The sequence below is a fragment of the Haliotis rubra genome, unplaced genomic scaffold (assembly GCF_003918875.1).
Source record: "Haliotis rubra isolate DU_JTF1 unplaced genomic scaffold, ASM391887v1 Scf342, whole genome shotgun sequence".
Lineage (NCBI taxonomy): Eukaryota > Metazoa > Mollusca > Gastropoda > Lepetellida > Haliotidae > Haliotis > Haliotis rubra.
This window is the reverse complement of record NW_025767016.1, coordinates 995,987-1,021,801: the sequence shown is the minus strand read 5'-3', so window position 1 is coordinate 1,021,801 and position 25,815 is coordinate 995,987. Positions and strand designations below refer to the sequence as shown.

The window sequence follows — 25,815 nt, the reverse complement described above, 5'->3', positions numbered from 1 at the left end:
CCGACCAATTGTATCATTTGGCATTTGCCGTCTCTTGTAACCATGGCAGCCGCGTCGACTGGGATGACGGAAACAGACTTCATACACTGACAGTTAGTTTATTATAACGATTGCCAAGGTCTTATATTTTTGCATTGTGGCATTGACGAACACAACAGCCGTATCCAACTATTTCTGTGGATCCTATATGCAGTTCACCTAATATGTCAAGCCAGCTATGTTGCTGTGTTGCTGTATGTCAAGCCAGCTATGTTGTTGTATGTCTAGCTAGCTGCTAGCTATGTTTTATGAAAACGTGAAAGGTTGGTTTGACTTGTGCTGATGACGTTTTGCCATGGGTTTGTGCTGACGGATGTTTTCACTATGGTGACTGATCGACAAAACCAGGTTGATTCGTCATTTATGCAGAATTATTTTAAGGTAGGCTTTTTTGAAAGAGTCTGCTTCCTCTTGGTTAGACATGAAACGGTTACACCCGCCACAAGTAGAAACAGTACAAGGGGTCCCTCTCCCCTAACACATGGCCTCTATCCCTAAAGTGTCAAAAAAACCGACACAACAATGTCATAAGAGTAATTGTTCCCACTTTTCTAAACACCTAACTAAATAATTGGATGGGGAATAGTGTCTTACTAGGCGTAGAGTTTTGTCCGGAGGGTCATTGTCCGTATTGGGAAATGTACGTGCGGGGTTATATCCAGATCCTTGCCCATTTTTGTCTTACCGTGACCACGAGTGGCTTGTAAATATAACACGAGGTGCTTCACAAGTAGGAGGACCCCAGTAAACCACCTGCTGCCCGCTGTCTTTTAACATCAGACTGAATGTTTGTGTTTATTCCCAAGAGTATAACAACAAGAACAACAAGGAGAGTTCTGTGGATATACACCTTCTCTAATATGATTTGAGCGACGTTTCGGTGTAGCTACTAACACCGTTATCAAGCAAATGATGTACAATACTAGATGCAAGGTATATTTATATACATAGTAAAGTTGAACAGTAAGTGATGATGTTTACACAATTAATGAGGTAGATGTACAGGGTGGTGGATGTTTACACAAGAGGCCAATAGTTACACAAACAAAGTAAGCTAAGGGGGGGATTAAGGGAGGAAGCCAGTGATTTGACAGACAGGAGAATAATATGATTAAGATTGCTTCGTAATGAGTTGGTTGTAGGCAGTGGGGATGTAATATCCTTGTTCTCTGTTCATGGCCGGTTGGAGTCTCTTGATGTGAATGGCTTCTAGTAGCTTTCTGATCTTGTAGTGGGTGTGATTGCTGGTGAGTACATTGATGCTGAGTATAACATTTGAAGCATTTTCAAAGTACGGCATACGTTGATATAAGCTGTTCGCATATAATCAGACAGAAGAGGATGAGGCAGGAAACAGACCCGTAGCAGACACAGGAAGCCAGAACTGTCTTGGTTATAATACGTATCGGTTTTGGGAGTGTTTATGCTTCAAGAACTCCCCGTTTTCCCATCATAGTGATGGGTCCACACGTCAGCACCTGTCACCTGTCACCTGTCACTTGTCACGTATTTAACTTGGATATCTTTGCGTTCGTTTCATCCGACAGTATTCTGTAAAGCCATCAGGGCCAGACCTTGGAAATTTCCATGATGGACTGTTTCTACTGGCTCAGTTTAACTCGCACAGAACGGATTTTTCATGGCCAATATATCTCCATGATCACTACCGCATTATATATAAATTTGTTATCAATACACCATGTATGTAATCCTCATGGTCAATCTGTATTCATTATTGTTATCACTCCGTATGTTCACGATCAAGCCAGGTGTGTTTGTAATCTTCACAGTGAACATCTGTGCACATTTATTATTAATTATTTCTATAGTCTATATATGTGTGTAATTCTAAATGAATAATACCACCCAGCATGTAATCTTAGTGATCGTTGCCGCTTTATGTGCAGCCTTTATGATGAATACCATTCTGAATGTATTCTTTATGATCAGTAGAGCTATGTATGTAATCATATACTAGCTAGTACACTCTTCAAAAAAGGAAACGTTTCAAGAACAGTTCATTTCGACATACTTTGGCAGCAATCGTTATTAAGACAATTCCTTTGTTCGAATCCCGTTAATCATGTCGTGATTGTTATGTACTGCGCGCACACGCATCCCAAAATGTGTTTGTAAACGTTTGTCATAAAAAGTGAAAACAATACATGAAAAGTGCATGCAGGAAATGTTTTCCACGTGAAGCACGTGCAATGTCTGGGCCACATGAGTAGAGACATCGACTATAAAAGGCCAAACCAAATTCCTCATTTCATTACGAAATTTACGACGTAAACGAAGATAAAAAATGCCAAGATTGAATGCTACTGACTGGAATATCGCCATTGGACGTTTGGAAGCAGGGGAGTCTCACTCTGCCGTTGCAAGACGTTTCAACGTCCACCACAACACCATATCTCGATTATGACATCGATATACCCGCTTCAATTCGACCCAAAATCGTCCCAGAAGTGGAAGACCAAGAGTGACCACTCCTGCTCAGGACCGATTCATCCGGGTGTTTCACATACGTCCCCGATTTGCTACAGCAACGGACACTGCAGGACAGGTGCCTGGTCTTCGAAGAATTTCTTACCAAACCATCAGAAATCGTCTGAGAGAAGTGGGAATTCAAGCATATCGACCAAAAGTAGGACCTGTCCTGGCACGACTACACCGACATCGACATGTCCAATGGTGCAACAGGGTACAGGCCTTGAACCTGCAGGGGAACGCATGGAACGTGTTTGGTTCAGCGATGAATCGCGTTTCCTCCTGCAACGATGGGAATGGATGCGAGACAATGTGTCTATCGACATCAACACAAACGTTTTGCGCCGAAATGCGTCATGGTGTGGGGAGCCATGTCCTACACGGGTAGATCAGAGCTGGTAGTGGTTCACGGCAATCTTACAGCAAATCGCTATGTGGACAGAAGGACTCGCCCGAACACCTCCCGTTCATGGACATTCTAAAACGTTCGAGCGAACGCGCATTTGAAATTGACATTTTGCTGCTGCATCGTGCAGATTAGCACGTGGTTGCTACACTTCGGTTCTTGACTTGTATGAGAGCAGTCATACTTTGGTGACCGTCTCCTTGTGTGTCTTTCTGATATATGAATTTGAAGTAACTTTTGAATATTGTGTGTCTAATTTGTAGACATTATTTGAGAAACTTGAAATTTGATAGTTATTGAAGAATTCATTGAACGCATTAGAGATCACACATTTGGTGTCTCCTTTGTGTAGTGTCGTATTTGGACACGCCTTTGTAAAGTTCATATTTGTGAACACGCCATTGAACAGTGTCATATTTGGACACACTCTTATAGTGTCATATCTGGACACTCTCTTATAGTGTCAATATTTGGAGACACATATTGTGTCATAATTGGACACATCATAATTTCTGTAAATATATTTGTACATATTGGGGATTATAAACTCTTGGGAATAAAACTGTAAAAAACTACAGAAAAGTGCTCTGTTGTCCCTTGACTACGTAATTTACCAGCTTCCACTGCGTTCCAAATATCTCAGACACATGCGATAGTATACTACCAACATAACAATCAAAGACAAATAAAAGAGATTCCAGGTTGAGAGAGAGCGACCTGATATGACTGTAAATTGAAAAAAGGGCCCTCCTACCCTGGTCAGACAACTCCAGCTGTGCCTTTGAGAATCGGTTATTATATTTAATAATATTCCTAAATATGTAAACGTATCGACAACCTCTAGGACACAACCATTATATATAACCAACGTTCTGACGATTTAACTTTACCACCTCTTCTGAAGACCATTATCTTTTTTCTAGCAATATTTAATTCAACTGTGTTTGCAACCTTTCAACAGATTCAGAAAATACTACAAGAGCATCAGCATACATAAGCAGAAACATATTTAAAGATTTAAACTCGTAATATCCATTTATCTTTTAGGAAAGACCCCTCAAAATGAACCTTCTAATGTTGAATTAAAGAAAATGTATAATGAAGAATAGACGTGAAATGTGTAAACGTTATTTATATTTTTATATGTACCCAAATTAAAGAGGGTCCCCGTTAATCCTGTTTTCTTTGTAATTTGTCAGAGCCTCCAAGTGAGGCGCGCCGTGTTCATTCAGCCATAACATTGCATTGCAAGTACCGGGAAGGCTACGCTCATTGAACCGAGTAGCGTCACGATTTTAGCCTTCCCGGCCATGAGCCGTGAGAAAGACGGCATCCCAGGAGCGAAAGCACCCGTGTGGTGGCAATACCATTCAAGACGTCATATACGCGTTGTCCATCTCCAAGACCGATTCCTTCCCGCGACGAAATGTCCATCTGGCGGCACGTAATATCCTAAAGACGTCGACTTTACCTTGAACTGACTTTAACGGCAACAACAGCGGCATGGCAGACTGAGATGGGACAGTAGGATACTCTACTGTTAGGTATTTTTCTCTGAGAGAAGGATGTGCAGATGATTGATAACGTGTATTGGGATGTCAAGGTGAACGAATAACGCGGAATGTATGAGCTAGCAATATCAGATCTCAATATTAGAAAAGACCAGGATTATTCTAACAAAGTAGGTACTACAATTATATGTGAACAATATTTGATTTATGTCTTGTAGAAATGTGTTTGTGTTGCGTTGTTAAGAATGTAGATGATAGTAAGTGAGTGAGTGAGTGAGTTTAGTTTTACGTCGCACTGGGCAATATTCCAGCTATATGGCGGCGGTCTGTAAATAATCGAGTCTGGACCAGACAATCCAGTGATCAACAGCATGATCATCGATCTGCGCAATTGGGAACCGATGACATGTGTCAACCAAGTCAGTCAGCGAACCTGACCACCCGATCCCGTTCGTCGCCTCTTACGACAAGCATGGGTTACTGCATTCTCTTCCCACAGAGGTTACTCCTGTCATATCTTCCTACGTAACCTCTGTTCTAATACGGCCCTTTCATGGTGTGAGCGTTCAAGACTCGTGATTGGAGGCAATCAGATTTAGTTGTGCAATCAGCGACGTTGTTTCAAAAGTGATCATTCGCAAGGCCTCGGTAATTTCCGTATGCTTCGAGAAAACTAAACCTCTTCCCCTGCGCGATGTGCAAACGTTTCTTCTAGACAGAACTCAGTCATGTTATGGCGGATCAGTGGCGTCTCCATCGCCCCCGTTGACAACGGACAAGCTAGCCATTAAACGTCTTGTGTCTAACATCAACACAAGTCCCCGGCAGATGGGGGATATTTGTGGCCCCACATTTGCTTGTGTTAGTCAAGTTGAATCTAAGTCGATGTAACACGTGTTCTGATTGGATAGATAAATGGAGATTGTGTTGCGATCTTTTGCCGCTAGGGGATTTTACGAGAACCGGGAAATATGGCCGTATTAGACTGAGTTTGGTATTAGAACAGAGGTTCGTAGGAAGATATGACAAGTAACCTCTGTGGGAAGAGAATGGGGCTACTGAAGATCAATATTCTAACCCGGACGAATGTAGATGTTAACACTGAATTATAACATAACGATAATACATTCAAATAGTTTTGATTACACAATGCCATTTAGAAAGTGCATTCAAATAGTTGTAAAACTGTTTCACAGCACGGCCCAGCTATTCATTATATTACTTCCTTCGCTCATTAACTTACTTACTAATTCAACACCACCGCCCTATAGCTGGAAAATTGCTGTGTGCAGCGTAAAACAAAATCAGTTACTCACAAATTCAGTAACATATTCACTAGCTCAGTCGCATAATAGCTCAACAATGTATTCAACAACGCATTCAATGCCTCAATCACTCACTAATACGCCCAATAGTACCTCATTCACTCAACAAGTCACACCCTCAATAACTCACTCACTTAGCGTATTTCTCTTTTATGTTGAGAGAAAAAACAATAGATGTTTGATAAACCCTGCTGAGTTAAGGAGTCTGAAGAATACAACAGTTCCTGTCCATTCGCAATGTATTGAGTGAGTGACTTTAGTTTTACGCCAGTTTGGGCAATATTGCAGCAATATCACGGCGGGGGACACCACTTGCTTCCCCTACCTCACATGTCCTGCTATAGCAACCTGTCACCCGTGACAGACACCGTTTTACAGAACAAGGGAAGCAACTGCCGTCGGACAGAACCACATCTTAACAATTACTGAGCAATGTTGAAACTAGCCCAGACCCACGCTTGAGTGGGTTCACAATCGTCAGTAACAGGTTGCGCGAGGAGAGAGGAAACTTGTAAACTTAAACAACAACATTGCCTGGGGATATGACTTGACGGACACCAACTGACCACAGTTTAAGCCGGGTAGGTGAGTAGACTGCTGGACTTTATGTGATATAGGTAGTAGTGACCCATGGCTACAGCTGGGTATGTTTTATACACCAAACAGCCAGCCCTGGCTAACAGCATCACCTCCGAGTACGACGTGCAGCTGTCACTCTGCACACGGCGTCGACAGCGAGCACATGTACGTTGTATGGATTTCTAAAAGCACAGTTTACGTCGATATACAGTGAGTATTTTTACTATGTCGTCCGACATGTACCCTATACCAAAAACACCACCCACGGCCTACCACAAACACCACCCGCGGCCTACCACAAACAGCACCCACGCCACCCTGCCACGCCCCACATACACCATCTACCGGAAGGACGCTACAATACATGTGACGTACCGTTTCAATATGGTAAACATGTCATTGCAGTTCAGTTCAAGTATTTTGTTCAAACCTAATCCGAGGATCGTTGACATCCTAATAGATTCCTATGGCTGAAATATTGCTAAGGTAAAGTCATAGTTCACCGTACATACCGTACAACCCCTGCGAAGGAAATGAGTGGATCACACAAACTAGTGACTGATAATGTGAACATGGGTCTTGTAGTGACAAACTGAACAACCGCCGGTGACAATTGACATGCATTTATAGATTTAATAGTTAATGTTGGAATGTCTAAATTGTTTATTGATAGCTGGACCAGCCATAGTCTCTTCCATAACAGGTGATCGAGTTATCTCTCAGATCCTAAATGTTCCAACTTTCTGTTATGGTACTACTGTGAAATAGGTGTACCCCATGTTCCGAAATATAAAAAGCAATTGAAATATCTCAAACAAGGGTGAAAACTGGACAATCACGGGTTACCTGGGTCTATGTTTGGTTAGTAGACGATAGTGACAACCATGGACAACAGGTGATACAGAAGCCAACACAGGCATAGCCGACTGTCTATATGCGTCAGCTGTACCGAGAGAGCATGGATGTATATGATTATACCAGTTTGTATGTTGTTGTTTTTCCAAAGTCAATTACTCCCCAAACCCTGTCTCCTGTTCCAGCATGCCACTGTTAAGGACATTTAATATTGACATTAAACGTTCAGGGGATATTTAGATCTGTTCACGCGAACCCGCACCAATCATAGGTGGCTATGTCGACAAGCTAGCGTCATTATAGTTGTTGGCCCAGCTGTTGTTAAAGACTCATTATAACCTACATCGACAACAGTCGGCACAATGATGCTGAGGTGTAATACCGATTAAATGTAGATAACGACAAGAGCATGTAGTTAGACTTGATTGTTTATACCACCCTGAGGCTGTTTATACCACGATTACCCGGGTTGTAATTAGCCTGTCCTTGTTTGTGAACAACTGACGTTAATTTATCGGCTGGGGTCAACTAAATACATTATTCTCAAACCATCCATCAGAGATACATATGGTATCTGACTCGGTCATCGTGAGATACATACAGGTAATATTAACATTTTCAAAATTGATTAAGTTGTCAGAAGCAGGTAAATAATTTGATGTACGGGACAGCAGAAATTCCGAGTAACAGTACAGCAAATCTCGAAACTTCGTGATGGGTGAGTGAGGCAATATTATTTATTTCAATAATCATGTTGATATTCACAGGTTTTATTTGATCAGACTTCTGTCAGATCAGATATGAATGGCCAAATAAGAATAATCACTTTCACATCGAAACACAAAGATCTGATAACTATCATTGAATTATGCTATGCTCTGACTGGTCATGGTTTTGTGAAGCTAAAATATAACGCGTGTGTCTGGGATGACACAGTCTGGGGGGACACAGTCTGGGATGACATAGTCTGGGGGGTGGGGGTGGGCAGGTGCCATGTACCAAATGTTTCCACTCTTAACTGTTGTACCCAAGATACTTTGGTATAGTGCAATGACGTGTGTTTGTTGGAGCCCCTCACATCTACAGTGACGATGAATGGGTGTAGTCAGGCTGAACGTCAATAACCTGTAACGTGGTGACTGTCCTTTAGTCGTGCATGTCGGGGCACTCTATGTTGGTTAACATGTATTTACTTGAGAATAAGGTCATGACTGACAACCCATGTACATGTATACCACTCAAAGGAAATAAAAGAACGTCCATTCATTTAAATTACTATACCACAATGTAATCAGTTCTTCTTTTACTTCATTGAGTAGTATGGACGTCTACACGTTACTCTAGTTGTCTCAGTAAGCTCGCACTCTCCAGTACATATAATGGCAGATGACGTCAATCGTTACGACTTCAATGACGGAGTGCATGTTGTTTAACGTGTCAGTCAGTTGTGATAAATCTGTGTAATATGTAGGCTGTGTGCACTAGAGTCTTCAACAGAATCGCTTCATCGGAGAACGACGGCACGCTGTCAAAGACAGGTCCTTATTGTGGAACCTAGTGTTCCAGAATCCTGAGTTCGAATCTTAGATAGGTACAATGTGTGAAACCCATTAGTGGTGTCGACCGCCATCATATTGTCGAAATATTGCTGATAGCGAGTAGAACCATACTCACTCACTCACTCACTACATTCTGCGGAGAGGCTATAAGATGACTGTGACCGCTCAGATTACGGAACACTTGTGTCTTTTCCTTGCCCTAACACCATCGTAATTTCTTTGCAGCGCCCACTGTCTTTTCATTTCCCTAACCCCTACCCTACTTTCCTTGCCCTACCCTACTTTCCTTGCCCTACCCTGCTTTCCTTGCCCTGCCCTACCCTACTTCCCTTGCCCTACCCTACTTTTCTTGCCCTTCCTCCTTACCCTGCTTTCCTACTGCCCCTGTCCTACCCTACTTTCCTACTTTCCTTGTCTCCCTACCCTACTTTACCTTGCTTGCCCTACCCCCTACTGTCTGTCCTTGCCTAACCTACTTTCCTCTTTTGCTCTACCCTAACTTGCCCTACCCTGCTCTTCCTTGTCTTGCCCTACCCGACTCTACTCTCCTTGCCCTGCCCTACCCTACTCTTCTCCTTGCCCTGCCCTGTCTTTCCTTGTCTCCAATCCCCTACCCTACTTTCCTTGTCTCTTCTCTACCCTGCGCTCCCAATTCTTTCTCTCCCCTGTCTCACCCTACCCTACTTTCCTGTCTCCCTAACCCTGCCTACCTGCTTTCCTTGCCCTACCCTTCTTCCCTATTCCCTGCTTTCCTTGCTCTACTCTACTCCTTGTCTTCCCTACTTTCCTCCTGCCTTAATTTTCTAGCTTCCCTCCTTCGGTTCCTGCCCTAATCCTACTTCTCTCTCCTTGTCTCTACTCCCTACCCTACTTTCCCCTTATTCTACTTTCCCCTTGTTCCCTACTCCTACTTCTTTCCTTTGTCCCTACCCTACTTTTCCTTGCCTACCCAGCTCAAACCTTGTCCCTACCCTACTTTCCTTGCCCTAGTTCCCCTAATTTCCCTTGCCCTACCCTACTGTCTCTTACTTTCCTGCTCCTACCCTACTTTCCCCTTGTCTCCTGCCTACCTACTTTCCTTGCCCTACCCTACTTTCCTTGCCCTACCCCTACTTCCTGCCTCTCTCTCCTGCCCTACCCCTATTTTCATTGCCCTACCCTACTTTCCTTGCCCTACCCCTACTATGTTGATCTATTTCGAAAATCAGCATGGAAAATTACCACTTTGATGGATTGCCATTGTATTTAGCGTGATTGTATAAATAGCAATAATTTCAAAGTACATGTGTACGGTTTATTTCCGAGGTAGCGACACTGCTAAGGTGCAGACAGACCACACATCAGGGTGAATGTGGACTAATTCGGGATTAGAACCTACGACCGACGGATCTTTGCATGTATCTAGAAAGGACCCTGTCATGGAGCCCCTGTCATTATCCGGTTTGTGTTAGCGGTGAAACGTCATCGGTGATTGGCCTGGCTAAAACTTACAATTTAGTCAATTTTAAACTGCTATGTAGTGTAAAAGTCGCTTTAATCTATCTTCCCAAAACGTTTTAACGTTTCTAAGCCTCAAAGTATGGTGCTGTATTGATTGAAGTCAGTAATTCTGAGAACGCTTTACTGCTAAGGTTTAATTTGTGTAAGGATGATGATTGGCAAAACAGTCGGTAGTGCTGAAGTGTGATCTATATGTGATGCACACACTACACATGCGCCGGCTTTGTTCTTCTGTACTTGATTGATATATCTCTTTTGTTTTCACAAATTATGCGTCGCATGAGAATATGATTACCTGTGGACTCAATAACAAAACAACCGTGATAATATTCGTGTTGGTCATTATAGTTTTTAGAAGACAATAACTCAATTTTGCTTTTAAAAGTTACAGAGAACCAGTTTTAATAGGACTGTAGATGGAACTCATGGGAATTGTATATTTTTTCTATATTTTTAAATTGCAACCCAAATGCTCTTTACACAGGATTTCATGAAAGATCTGGTTATGTTCCGTCTGGGGATTATATGTGCCACAGATTGACAGGAAGATTTAAGGTCTGACTTTGAACTAAATCCACATTCATACTGGCTTAAAGTAGGTCTATTCTTGAGACAGAAGGTCTATAACACTCATACATGCTCGGCTAAAAGTTTCTAGTTATCAGTTTTCCGTTTTAATTACACGTTCAATCACATTCAGTTTTATTTGTGAGCATTTCAGGAAAGATTTTGGCCCACAACAAATGGTCAATTATTTAGTACACGTAGTAGCGGAAATCTCAACTATATTCTAGTATTCAAATATAAGAAATCGTTTCCTAAAATCCTCTAAGATTACCCTTTTATCAAATTTCATCTTTTGGCTTAATATTCTGTATTGTCAAACTTGCAAAAATGTAAAAGTCAACTTCATAACAAATTCTAAAGCTTTGATACTTCTGAGATAATTCATAGTCCCTGCCCTACTTCTCATTTCCACAAATCGTATTCGGGGACGTTTTGAACGACAAATGCACCGTGTCACAGAGATGTTTCAGCTGTTGTATTGCTACCAGTCTCTATGTGTCAGGATTTGATTGGTGTGTTTGTTGCTTAACGCCGCACCCAGCAATATTCCAGCCATATGGCGGCGGTCTCTAGATAATCGAGGAGGGATAAGATAATCCAGTAATCAACAGCATGAGCATCATTCTAGATATTGGGATATGATGACCTGTGTCAACCAAACAGGGGAGGGTGACCACCCGTTCCGGTTAGTCGCCTTTTACGACGAGTATGGGTTTCTGAGGATCAATTCTAACGAGTCCTATGTGTCAAGAATAAAGGAAGACAGACACAGTCACTGGACGTCTCTCCATGTTTTCCTTAACATTTCATCATTCTTTGTGAATTTAAATTCCTTCGAAAGTTAAGTCCAAACAAATTCAATTTTCTCTTTAAATATTTGATTTAAGTATATGCAAAGATATAATAGATTTAACTATTTGAGGGGAAGGTTAGTTTTGGTGGGCCGACAGTATATAAAGTACATTGAGTAAACTCGTTCAGCACTGACCAGACATAACGGTTCTTATCCTTATCATCAATATGATATCCGGGTATTTTGAAAGGGGGGTATAATCCACCAGCTCATTGGCGGTTATATATGTGTTATTCGTACATCCGCATCTTTCAATGTTAAATCACAGGTGCATAACAATGTACGCACATCCTCATTCGCAAATCATCTGGGGCGGTGGGGTAGCCTTGTGGTTAAAGCGTTCGCTCGTCACGCCCAAGACCTGGGTTGATTCCCCACATGGGTGCAATGTGCGAAGCCTATTTCTAGTGTTCCCACCGTAATATTGCTGGAATATCGGTAAAGGCAGCGTAAAACTAAGCTCACTCAGTCACTCACAGATTATCAAAGGCACAAAATATCTCCAGTTAGTTTTGAGTATGCGAGAGAACACCCATGGCCTCCGCCGTGGCAGCCGATTAGTCGCACGCTGCATTGACAAAACTGTAGTTCATCTTCGTCACGTTAATCCTCTTTCTGAGCGCCGGGAAACAGATTCCATCTTGTCGACTGTCGGGGTTACTTAAATATCAACTACTAATTACTCGTCATCGGACTCACAAACATCAAATATGGCGTGATTAGATTCCACTTCCTCCATAGAAATGTTGTTCTAAGAAATAAGAAATATGGTGGCTAGAATACTTGGATAATTCCTAATTGGAGAAACGGTGAATAACGGATACAACTGAACAAACACTGGATAATTACAGACTCGAACTGACGGTCTCCCAATTTTGTAAAGACGGAGCAAATGGTGGTACAGCGATATTTGAAATCAAGGTGCTATATTCAGCCGAAATTAATCCTTCTAGTCAATTTTAAAATAATATCTCTAGTTTTTTGCTGTGTGTATTTGCATGTGAGCTGATTGAAATACATGGACATGTATGTACGGCAGCTGGTGCTGTATACCTCCGACTGCTATTGTGTTCGGTGTTTCTAGCTGGTGTTCATTGAGGTCTTTACTGAGCGTAACAAACGGTCTTCATTACTGCCATATTGTTCCCTGACTCTCATCAACTATTGTACGGCTACCAGCGAAAGGAACAATCACTGGGCTGTTTGTGGCAGCCACATCACCACTCAAAGCACCTCGGATGAGTTTCACCTTCTTCCTCTTCAGGTCGGCAGATTAACATCATGGGTCGTATGACGAACTTGACCCTCCTGCTGGTCCTGCTTGTGACGTCAAAGGCCTTACCCCAGCGCCTCAAACGCAACATGGACTCGGACCTTCGTGAAGTCCTCCTTGAGTTGATGGGTAAGTATCACTGGATTGTCTGGTCTGTTTTCATATCACCGTCACATGGCATGAGTAGCGTTGTGCGGTGTCAGGCAACAAAATTCTGCAGATCTTATGAATGAGGACCGGCCAGCATGGTTCCCTGGGTGTGTTGCGGCTGCGCTAACGCTCCGACAGACCCAGGGAACCAGGCTGGAGGGCCGGCAGGCGTTGACCTTGTTGATTTACGATCAAGGTCCCTAGGTCTGGCGAAAGTTCCTCTTTGTGTCCATACTTTGAGTTGATTGCATAGCCTCAGTGTTGAATGTGTTCACCCTTTTTGTTAAATGAGTAGTCTCAGACATGAGTGTGTTCACCTCCTACAGTGGCATTTTAGAAGTTGGGAAGTACAACAATGACATTTGTTGTAGACTTCGTAAATTTCGTGGAGTGCGATGTTTCGATACAGATTCTTGTACTGTTGTAAAGCAGGGTACAAGAATCTATATGGAAAAGTCGCACTCACGAAAAAAGAGAACTTGATATCCATGCAAAGTATCATTATTGTAATGAATGTGTTCATCTCTAGTGTTGAATCTTTATCTCTGTTTCTCGTTAAGTAACAAAGTCATTTAACCTATATCTCGACTGATCTGAAGCTCTGAGAGGAACCAGAGGTATCCGACCACCCATGTGTATAGTCTTGCTGCATTATCCTGTCTGCTGAGTTGACAGTGTAGCGACCCTGAACCTTCACATCGTGGTATTGCAAGCCCAGCATTCACCTCTCTGTGTCTTGTAGAGCTGGAAGAAGACTCCAATAAGGTTGAGAGTGAGAAGCGACAGCAGGACCAGCAGCAGGAGGAAGAGGACCAGCCTCGGGGTGACGAGTACTCTGCCGAGCTCTGGCTTGAAGATGTCAACAAGAAGCTGAGAAAGTGGAACAACAGGATGTCCTTGGCAGAGTGGGTGTTCAGCACAAACATCACCGACAACAACCGAGAACAGGTAACTGATCATGTGAATATTTTGGAAAAGTGATCAGGAGAGCACCTAGTACTTATATCATTCCCCGTACCCACGTGGTGCTCTGTGGTTCATATTATTCTTACGTCACCCTGTTCACTAGATTGTAGTGGAGGCGATTATAGTCGTTAATATAATGACCAAACTTAATTAGCTCTCCCGGGTGAAGGAGTAGCTGGGGTGCATGAGTGACTTTACTATTCCCTCATTATGGCTACAGCTAAGTTCGATTCCCGTCATGGAAGCAGTTGAAATACTTGATGTGCCCCTGAGTTATAGCGCCATAAGTGTTCGAAGAAATACTTTATAATCCCGTGGGTAGAGTCACATTAGACAATTCTGTTGTTCCCCGTCACGATCTGGCTTCATGTAAAAGCTCGTTACTTGTTCATACAGTTTGCAAACAGCGAGACGAAGTACTCGGAATGGTTTCCTTCCATCCTCGAGCAAGCCCGGGAGTGGATGAAGAGCGATGACCTTGACCCCGACACAAACAGACAACTTAGGCTGCTCACAAAGTACGCGGAGCCGAAAGATCCGGAGGACGTCAGGTGCGTAAAACCCACAGTTCAGGAACATTATCTCGGACTCTTAATGACGAGCGTTTGCAACAAACACGCACAATCAGCAATCATTAAGGACTGTGTATAACTGAACAGTGCTGTCATCTCCGACGTACATAACGATAAGATATCGATGTTTTAACATTTGATGTACGTTTTGAGCAACATGCTTCTTCGTGTAGCCATTTATATAATAATAATAATAATGGCACTTATATTGCGCTATATCCACGCCATGAAGGTATGCTCAAAGTTTAATGTTGTGTATTAAAGTATTGTGGCGTCCTGTTAGGAAACAGAAGGATCTCGAGGGTCGCATGTCGGAGATCTACAGCACCGCCCGGGTGTGTCGGAGTAGGGAAGACTGCCTACAGATAGAACCGGGACTCATTCAAGTGATGGCCACCAGTACCGACCCGGCTGAACTACTGTGGGCGTGGGATGGGTGGAGAGACGCGACTGGCCCACCAATCAAACCTCTGTATCTGCAGTACGTGAAGCTACTGAACCAAGGAGCGATGGAGAATGGTAGGCTGTCATATTGTGAGATGCTGTGCTATGGGCGTTACCATTCCGGACAAAATAACCTTTTGTGTGTGAGGTTTTTTGTTGTTGTTTTATGTTACACGTATTTGTGTGTGCGTGTGTACGTGTGTACGTGTGTGTGTGCGTGTGTGTGTGTGTGTGCGTGCGTGCGTGCGTGCGTGCGCGCGCGCGTGTCTGCTTTTCTTAGTATGACTAATGCTGGTTCTTGTAGTGCCAGCACGATACTATACCTGGCCGTAGGTAATCATGGATACCCACAGGATACTGCATTCGAGCCCACCAATCCTTGTTTCATCCCTTTAACGCCATGGGTGATAACACGCACTATTTTTAGGTCTTGTTTTTGGTATGACGAGGCTGGGGGTCGGAACACCGACCTTCCTGTCTCTGGAAAGCCACTCTACCCAATACGCTAATGAGAAGATACACTGCATAACTTCATTCACATCTTCACATACACTTTATTCTGCAGCCTGCATTATAATTCGACCCAGTAGATATCTCTACAAGGAAGGAGCATCACAATGCCTTTCTAACGATTGAGACGTCATCGTTTACAATGACGTCACAATCACATGACATCGGTTATCTCTCTGCCGCTGAATCTTCTTACCTGTCCTATTGTATACTGATTGTTACAGCTTACAAAGTGAAAACACTGTAAGAATAACTGTTTATCATTGATAGCATTTCACCTCGTGTTCTTCTTTGATAACAAATATACCAGCAATCGTCAATTGTTTTAACAGTTTAAACTTTAAAGCTCTTCTCTTTGGTATCTGAAGACACACGTGTGAGATTCCCCATGTTTGAACTGATATACCGCATCCAGCGAGTCCAGATGACGCCGACGGCTCTCCACGTCATGGTTGTTCTGTTGAAGAAGCGACATCTGCAACATGTTAACATACTGACAGATGCTAGTGTACATTATATAGGGAAAGGATCAGAAGACTTCTTGCGGGAAAACGCTAGATTTTCATCTCAGTGAATAATCGCTGAAACACAGTTAGAAGAACGTGAGATATGTAAATATCTGAGTGTCATCCATTTGTTCCAGATTATAAGGATTATGGTGATTACTGGCGAGATGCACAGTTTGACGAGACGCCCAACCTAGAGCAACTCTGTGATAGGCTGTGGTCAGAGGTCAAACCGTTGTATGTCCAGCTGCAAGCGTACGTTCGCCGGAAACTAACGGAGTTCTACGGAGAAGACATCGTTGGAACGAATGGAGCAATACCTGCTCACTTGCTTGGTAACACATGATCTACATGCAAAATAATATTCATATATGTTGAAAAAAGGTGTTGATACAATTTGCTTGAAATATGTTAGCAGGTCACAAAACTTGTTACAATACCGCCTTGAGTGTTTCAGTACTTGAAATGAGAATGTGTTATCCTTCGCTGTAAATGCTTGTCAAGGCGTCATAGCATCGGCTTCACTTACCTTTTCAAGGAATACATATTTAACAGTGAACTGTGACTATTTAATTACTTATACATTTTAATAAGACACAAATGCGCCAGGTCCGTGATTGGAACACATACTCTCACATTGAGGCCCGCTGAATGAGTGTTTGGATTGAACTCAACCTGAAGAATTACTAGAATTTGTACCTACGGAGAAAGTGTTATCCTAAACATATTAACTGTTTCCTTTGGTCCCCTCTTTATGGGCATGTATCAGAGGGGTACACAAAGTACGTGAAGCCTCCCAGTTGTCGGACTTTGCGGACATTTCGGTTGAAGACTTTGTGCCATTGTCGATAAGATCACTGACGTTGGTGCATCAGTGTGCGTGTGTGCGTGTGTGCGTTCGAATCCCGGATGGCACACAATATCAAACCCAAGAATGTGTACTTTACTAAGACGTATTACCAGAATTATAACATTGGTATTGTTATTTATGTAGCCACTGTTTCCATTGTCAATGGCACCCCATGCTCCATACAGTTATGTGTGACCTGTGTCGTGAACCTTAATGTCAAGGCATTAGGTGTGTCCATTGTTTGTGATCCCTATTATCAAGGCTCTATGTGTGTCCACTATCTGTGTCCTCTATCCCGCCGTCAGAAAGTGTCCACCTGACATACCTGGACCCCACGTATGTAATCTCCCGTCCTCCTTCTCCAGGCAATATGTGGGCCCAGAACTGGCAGATGATATCGGACATCGTCCTGCCGACGTCTACAGACCCCAGCAATGATGTAGCCAAGGCGGCAGAGGTCAAGCTCAAAGAACGATACAATGTAACGGGACTATTTCAACTCTCGGAGAAGTTTTATGAATCCATTGGACTCTTCCCAATGACAGACATATTCTGGGAGAAATCCATGTTCGTCAAGCCGGAAGACAGACAAGTCACGTGTCACGCATCAGCCTCGGATCTGTTTGCAAAGGACGATTTCCGGTATTTATTTTCATATTGAATATAGATAATAAACAATATAAATAGATAATATTCTTGGAAACATTATTGCTCAGCGCCAATCAGGTCTTGGGACAATGCTTAACACTTCTGTCCATTGGTTCACCATTCCACCAGGGACAGAAGTTGGTCGAGCTGGAAGAAATAATATGTACTCGTCAATGGTGTTTACACAGCCATGAAACCGTGGTGATTTGGATTTGAATTGAAATTCAGAAACCATTGCCTGCTGTTAAAGGATACTAACGGGCTCGGTTGGTGAAACAGCTGGTTGATGTATGCCCCAGCGGCATAGGTCTATGCTCGTCTTGTCAATCACTGAATGGTCTGGTCTTGAATCCTTTTTACCAGACCATCGTTATACTGAGAAAGCAACATTCAACCAGGCTTCAAATATAGGCATAGATGGATGCTCATGGTGTCAATCACTGAATTGTCTGGTCTGGACTCGATGTTACCCAGACTGACGTATTTAGCATAAGTACTTAGAGCAGCGGCGTTATGAACAACATAAAGAAACGTCCAACCAGTCTTGACGTGTAGGCCTTTAGAAGAGATTACGTCTGGCTATGGAAACATTCCCGCTTTTAGGTATTTGACTTCATCTGATGAGTTGTTTGTTTGAAGGTGAGCCTCAGAACCTCAATCCGTTTCTCATATGTCTTCTCCTATCTTATCAGAATCAAGATGTGCAGCGAGGTGAACATGGACTACCTCTACACCATCCACCACGAGATGGGGCACATCGAGTACTTCATGGCTTACTCCAACAAGTCCACTGTCTACCGTACCGGCGCCAACTCCGCCTTCCACGAAGCCGTGGGCGACACGATGGCGTTGTCTGTCGGCACCCGCGAACACCTTAACTCCATCGGACTCATCGACACAGCAACCAGGACGAAAGAAGGTGACGTAGACCATGGTCATAACTGGTACAGACAAACCACAGTGGTAGATCCTGATATGGTTCGAACTCAGATAAACAACAATCACGGCCACGGATAATGAGGTGCCCTGATCTTCCAGGGTTGCTGGGCGACAGTAAAGGGAATCAGTTTTGGCGACATTTTATAAATGCTGTTTTACAGGAAGGCACAGCTATGTTAAACATGAATATGTACATGTGTGCATTTAAACTAACACACAGGGGAATGTTGACACGACTAGACAGCTTCAAACGTTTTGTGACACACCTAGTATCTCTCATGTTACAGTATTTTGAATTAGTACGGTAGAATCCTCCGTACTGGTAGGCAAACGTAGACGAAGCAGGTTTGACCCGTGTACTCTATAGTTGTCTGTAACTTCCCCTCTCACAGTCTGTCGACTGCAGTCAATGTAGTCACTGCCTCACTGCGACAGTAGTATCACCCCCTCACCTGGTGCGACAGTAACATCACTATTATAGTTTTGTAGAAAAACATTACCAACTTTACATTTGTCCGTGGCACGAAACATGGAATATGCAGTTATATATCACTGACCACGGACCCAGGTACGATTAACTATCTGAAATAAAACAGCTCTTATGCAGATACCGCCTCCGTGGTATAGTGGTTAGAGCGTCCGCCCGGAGAGCGGAAGGTCGCGGGTTCGATCCCCGACCGCGTCATACCAAAAGACGTTAAAATATGGTACTTGTTGGTCCCTGCCTGGCGCTCGGCATTAATGGGTACAACAAGGACTGGTCGCTCGGAGTCAGTATAATGTGTCTGAGTGGGGTATTCAGGCTTCACTGCGGTATGGTATCTCAGTGGGCTAGCACTATAAAACCAGCTTAAGTCTGGGCTAGTACAAGCAGCCGCACATACACATACACACGCATGCACGTCGTCATATGAGCGAAATATTCTCAAGCACGACGTTAAACCCAATTTCACCTCACTTCATCTTATGCAGATGAACACAGTTGTGAAACCACACTAACTCACTCACCCACTCGAATGGTTCGTGTGGCTAGTGTCCCTGTTGAAGGTAGCTACAGTACAACCAGAAATTATTGAGAATATACAGATTGTAATTTTTAAAATTATTTTCACTCATTACTCACGTATTAAATGCGAATATTAGCAGAACATAACTCCAGATTCAAAGACAGGTGAACAGTTAGTATTTTGTCAAGTCACCATGGGCAGCAATGCAGGCTTCAATGCGGCGGGGCATACTACTGATCAAAGAAGTTAGAAAGTCGTGGTCCATGCTGTCCTAATATCGGACCACCTCTTCTTTCATTTCAGCAATATTTGTCAGATTTTTCTTATTGACACTTTCCTTCATAAGTCCCCAAACATTTTCTATTGGATTTAGGTCAGGGTTATAGCTTAGCCAATCTAATAATGTCATATTTTGGGTCCGAAACAAGGCCTGTGAATGCTTTGAACGATGTTTTCGGTCGTTGTCCTGCTGGAAAATCAAATAAATTCCATAGAACACGTGAGCAGATGGAACTAAATGTCCCTTCGAGAATATCTGTGTACCGCTCACTGTTCATATTCCCTTCAAATACACAGAGGGGCGTTGCCCCTAACACAGATATGCCACCCCACACGTTAAATTTCGGACTGTACTTTAGGCGCTGATACAAAGGCTTTTCAGTTTGTTTGGTCCAGAATTTCAGTGTATTAGGAAACAGCTACACAGAACTTTCATCTGAGAAAATCACATTGTCCCAGTTAAAGTTTCTATGCTGTAAGCACCAGTTCAACCTTCGCTCCTTTTGTTCAGGTTTCATGATCGGTGATGGAATTCCTCGATTTTTCTGCCAACCCATTGCATGCAGCTCAGTTCTAATTGTCTCCTTACAGACAGCCACAGTTCCTCTATCAATCATATCCAGCCTTAAGTTTTCTAAACTCCTTCGTTTGTTTTTAGAAACAAGAATACCAATTAAAGCCGCCTCCTGTCACCGACAGTCAATTTTCTGGGCCTACTTGCGCCTCCCTGGTGCTCAATGCCATATCCATTTGCAATATAATACTCTAAACTTCCTCTTCTCTAAATCATCCATACTGAGGATCACTGAAAATGTCTTCTGCTAGCAAGTAAACAAAGGGGAATACTTTTCACAAACTAATTAAAAAGGATTAACGGAGTCGTCTCTCTTGAATGAAACCAAGCACTTGATAGCAGGTCAAGGTTGTTTATACTAGAAATCCAATTAAACATATTCCTAAAATTCTCAATAATTTCTGGTCATACTATATTGTCTTACCTCCCAGGCGACATCGCCGACCTGCTGGCCACTGCGTTGTTCAAGGTGGCGTTCCTGCCGTACGGCTATCTGATTGACAAGTGGCGATGGCGGGTGTTCAGTGGAGACATCCCCGAACAGCACATCAACAAGGAGTACTGGAAGCTCAGGTAAGACAGGGCCCAGTCTTCTCACACATGTGGTCCTCGGTCATAGATTGAGGAACCATTTCATCTCGAAACTCACTTTAACACACAGAATTATTAAGTTCGTGATCCCAGTAGAACCATGGTCGGTACACAGGGGCGTGTCACGCTTAGAAACAGCGTTAGAAAGACATATAGGTATATAGACCCTATCCTAGTACTATATATCCTTTTACATAGTTCTAGGGTAGGGTATATATACCTATATGTCTTTCTAACGCTGTTTCTAGGCGTGACACGCCCCTGTGGGTCGGTACATAAGTTGAATATCAGAACTCGTCTTGTCAATGCTGTGAATAGCGATCTGATGTTGATGTAGTAGTTCTTAATGCATTTTATGGAACAAATATTTACTTTATTCCAGCAAGTAGGAGAAGTTGGGTTGCGTAACGGTTAAAACGTACAATTTGTGAAACCCAAATCTAGTGTCCCACGCGCTGTTAATGCTGGAATAATCTGTAAATAATTCAGAAATATGATATGCATTTTTAAAAGAATTCAAGACATTCTTACAACATACAAACAGGGTATCTACTGATGTAACAACTGTATATATCCGTGTAAACACTGACAGGCACTCACTTATATCATCCAATATCTGTTCCAGGCTGGAGTACCAGGGTATTGTGTCACCCACCCCGCGGTCGGAGAAAGACTTCGACCCTGCCGCCAAGTACCACGTACCGTCCAATTCACCATATATGTGGTGAGGGAACGGGTTTTTAAATTGTGTGCGTGCGTGCGTGAGTGTGTGTGTGCGTGTGTGTGTGTGTGGGGTGGGGTGTTGTTGTCTTTTCTGTTGTGATATCAACAGTTTTTATGTCTAACTTACGGCCAGCCATGTCTAATGTCGGAAGTAAAGACTCATTCTTATTGTGAAAACCAGCCACAATACCGCGTGTGTTTAGATTTAGTGATGTATTTGTCGAGTGCTAATTACGAACATCAAACGTGGAGCCTTAGGATTGTTCCATTTCGTCAACCCATCCGAAGTAGTGATGTAAAGTGTCTTTGTGACCACGCCCTCAAGCTGCAGGTGTCACTCTAACCCACACTTAGCAGACGTGATGAGCAGAGTTTGTGTGACCATGTCCTTAAGCTGCAGTTGTCACTCTAACCCTCTAACCCTCCCTAGGTACACGTGATGTAAAAACTTTGTGTGACCTCGCCCCCGAGCTGGATGTGTACCCTGTGTACATGTTATGAAAAGCGTCTTTATGAACACGTCCATCCCCACCCCACCCCGGCACCGTGGTGTAACTCTGACCCACCCTAGGAACAGTGTTGTAAAGTAAAATAACCACGCCCTCTCTCTCTTCCACAGCTACTTCATCAGCTTCATCGTCCAGTTCCAGTTCTATGAGGCCATGTGTAAAGCCAAGGGCCACGAGGGGCCGCTGCACACGTGCGATTTCTACAGATCAAAAGAAGCCGGCGAGAAGCTCATGTGAGGGCATATGTGTACCTGTACTCCCATCTAACCCAGTTTCATCACTACATCTCTCTACATCCCCAACATGCAGTCCAACACAGCCCTGTCTCTCGCTCACCTATGGGAGTCTGATCGCAACAATATTCACAAAATATTCACAAAAGATATGCCCTAAATTGTTTATTATCCCCAATTATGTTTGTTCAGTGTAGTAGAATGTTGTCATGAAGGTTTGTTTGTGTGATGCTGACAATGACACCCGATGTCATTGACAAGAGAACCATTGAATCACGTTATTTGCAGCACCTGATTCCTCTTGCTTCCCCATTAGACACCTTTATGGCCCACCTACACGCACCTCCCCTATATCAATATGGCCCACCTACACGCACCTCCCCTACATCTATATGGCCCACCTACACGCACCTCCCCTACATCAATATGGCCCACCTACACGCACCTCCCCTACATCAATATGGCCCACCTACACGCACCTCCCCTACATCAATATGGCCCACCTACATGCACCTCCCCTACATCAATATGGCCCACCTACATGCACCTCCCCTACATCTATATGGCCCACCTACATGCACCTCCCCTACATCTATATGGCCCACCTACACGCACCTCCCTACATCTATATGGCCCACCTACACGCACCTCCCCTACATCAATATGGCCCACCTACACGCACTCTCCCTACATCAATATGGCTCCACCTACATCAATATGGCACCTACATGCACCTCCCTACATCTATATGGCCCACCTACATGCACCTCCCCTACATCAATATATATATGGCCCACCTACATGCACCTCCCTACATCTATATATGGCCCACCTACACGCACCTCCTCCCTACATCTATATGGCCCACCTACATGCACCTCCCTACATCTATATGGCCTCCACCTACATGCACCTCCCCCTACATCAATATGGGCCCACCTACATGCACCCCCTACATCTATATGCCCCACCTACACGCACCTCCCCTACATCTATATGGCTCCACCCACATATACATATATGGCTCCACCTACACGCACCTCCCCTACATCAATATGGCCCACCTACACGCACCTCCCCTACATCTATATGGCCCACCTACATGCACCTCCCCTACATCTATATGGCCCACCTACCACCTGGCCCACCTACATGCACCTACATCTATATATGCCCACCTACACGCACCTCCCCTACATCTATATGGCTCCACCTACACGCACCTCCCTACATCTATATGGCCCACCTACACGCACCTCCCCCTACATCTATATGGCTCCACCCCCTACATGCACCTCCCCTACACATCTACATATATGCCCACCCACGCACCTCCACCTCCCGCTACATCTATATGGCCCCACCTACACGCACCTCCCTACATCTATATGGCCCACCTACACGCACCTCCTCCCCTACATCAATATAATGCCCCACCTACACGCACCTCCCCTACATCTATATCTATATGCCCCACCTCCACACTATATGCACCTCCCCCTACATCTATATGGCCCACCTACACGCACCTCCCATACATCTATATGGCCCACCTACATGCACCTCCCATACACCAATACATCTATATGGCCCACCTACACGCACCTCCCCTACATCTATATGGGCCCACCTACACGCACCTCCCCTACATCTATATGGCCCACTACACGCACACCCCCACATCTATATGGCCCACCTACACGCACCTCCCTACATCTATATGGGCCCACCTACACGCACCTCCCATACATCTATATGGCCCACCTACACGCCCACCTACACGCACCTCCCATACATCCATATATGGCCCACCTACACGCACCTCCCCTACATCAATATGGCCCACCTACATGCACCTCCCCTACATCATATGGGGCCCACCTACATGCACCCATACATCCATGCCCACCTACACGCACCACCTCCCATACATCTATATGGCCCACCTACACGCACCTCCCATACATCTATAATGCCCACCTACACGCACCTCCCCTACATCAATATGGCCCACCTACATGCACCTCCCCTACATCTATATGGCCCACCTACACGCACCTCCCTACATCTATATGGCCCACCTACACGCACCTCCCATACATCCATAATGCCCACCTACATGCACCTCTCCTTCATCTATCTGGCCCACTGCGTCCTTCAGCAATTTTCACTCATTTATTCTGAGGATTTTTAGTAAAACGTATTTAAATAATTCCAAGAATTACTCCATCTTATTGCCCCTCAGGAACATGCTGAGTCTTGGCGCCAGTCAGCCCTGGCCAGATGCGCTGCAGCAGTTGACGGGGTCACGTGCAGTGTCGGCGGATGCACTGTTGGAGTATTTCCGTCCTCTGAGGGCGTGGCTGGAGGAGCAGAACCAGGGGGAGAACCTGGGCTGGGCTGGAGCACAAATCAACTGGGAGGAGTGAAATAAAGATGTATTCTTCTCTGTTGATTGTATATGGCTGACATATGTGACATAGTTAGCTTCGGTGTGCAAACATGGTCGTCGGTTGGAATATTGGTTCGCGAATACACAATGTCTTTTTGAAAATGGTTTTATGTTACATGTGTCATATACTCGTCCAGAAGAGTAGGGGAACCTGAACATTCAATTTGGATAGGAAGTATAAGCGTTAAACTCTTCAAAGACAGACATCTTATGAACGCACAACCACTTCTCACCACCCCTAAACACAACGCATGGGATGCAGGTGCACAACGCAGTAGCCCCATACACGTGCATGGCAGGGGCGGATACAGCTTTTTGAGAAAGGGGGTGCACACTATTGAGAAAAGGAGGGGTGCACACTTCATTTTTACCCGGGTTTCAATGGTCATTTAACAAACTTTCAACATGGGGGGCTGCTTCCCCCCTCCCTCCTCTGGATCCACCTATGCATGGGGGAACATTCTTGATTTTATGGTTTTCAAGAAGGTCGATAAGTCACTGTACACCATTAATTTTGACAATCATCTTGCATCAAACAGTTGTTAGTGTTTTTTTTGTTTGAAAATGAAAAACGTCCACATGCAGATTCACGTCAAACACCGATCATAAACAGCGATTACAGTACAAACAACTATGGTCATAAGGAATTGCAGGTGGTGATGCACTCTCAAAACATTCATTGTTGTCATATCAACATTGCTTGACTCCAGATATATGTCCCATTGTTTTCAACCGTAAATTAAAAAGGAAGTTCCGCTACTTTTTTGAAGATTATATTTGGGATTACACTTTGTCACAGATCCTACTTTGTTTGTTTTGAGTCCCATCCGGGATTCGAACCCACTCTTTCAAGCACCTGATTACCAGCGCACAAAGGTGCTAGACACTGGGAGTGTATCTGTATC

At 43.9% G+C, this 25,815-nt stretch overlaps 1 protein-coding gene and 1 long non-coding RNA gene across 9 annotated transcripts; one reads left to right on the top strand and one right to left on the bottom strand.

Annotated features, from left to right (window-relative positions):
* The first annotated feature begins 6,208 nt into the window (after window positions 1-6,208).
* Window positions 6,209-25,012, top strand: LOC124284705 (angiotensin-converting enzyme-like). 3 transcript variants are annotated; one of them, XM_046720812.1, is made up of 12 exons: window positions 6,209-6,356; window positions 12,949-13,086; window positions 13,850-14,055; window positions 14,470-14,624; window positions 14,929-15,164; window positions 16,243-16,440; window positions 17,321-17,597; window positions 18,296-18,522; window positions 20,834-20,975; window positions 21,619-21,717; window positions 22,336-22,458; window positions 24,704-25,012. In XM_046720812.1, exons 2-12 carry the CDS (start codon window positions 12,966-12,968, stop codon window positions 24,885-24,887), a joined length of 1,968 nt encoding a protein of 655 aa, XP_046576768.1. In that variant the 5' UTR covers window positions 6,209-6,356; window positions 12,949-12,965; the 3' UTR covers window positions 24,888-25,012. The 3 variants fall into 3 exon arrangements, with proteins under 3 accessions (XP_046576768.1, XP_046576770.1, XP_046576769.1); XM_046720814.1 differs by having other exon boundaries at window positions 6,216-6,352; XM_046720813.1 differs by having other exon boundaries at window positions 6,216-6,560.
* On the bottom strand, window positions 22,598-24,692 carry LOC124284707. 6 transcript variants are annotated; one of them, XR_006900625.1, is made up of 3 exons: window positions 24,473-24,692; window positions 23,489-23,590; window positions 22,598-23,130 (listed from the first exon to the last, which is right to left on the bottom strand). It is a non-coding gene; the product is annotated as an uncharacterized LOC124284707 (long non-coding RNA). The 6 variants fall into 6 exon arrangements; XR_006900624.1 differs by lacking the exon at window positions 24,473-24,692 and adding an exon at window positions 24,089-24,122; XR_006900627.1 differs by lacking the exon at window positions 24,473-24,692 and adding an exon at window positions 23,978-24,078.
* Window positions 25,013-25,815: the final 803 nt, after the last annotated feature.

Bases quoted from the DNA above. Each gene is read 5' to 3' on its own strand.
- LOC124284705 (XM_046720812.1), top strand. From the start codon at position 12,966: ATGGGTCGTATGACGAACTTGACCCTCCTGCTGGTCCTGCTTGTGACG. The intron at 15,165-16,242 runs GTAGGCTGTCAT...CATTTGTTCCAG, and splicing joins CCAAGGAGCGATGGAGAATG to ATTATAAGGATTATGGTGAT. The intron at 20,976-21,618 runs GTAAGACAGGGC...TATCTGTTCCAG, and splicing joins AAGGAGTACTGGAAGCTCAG to GCTGGAGTACCAGGGTATTG.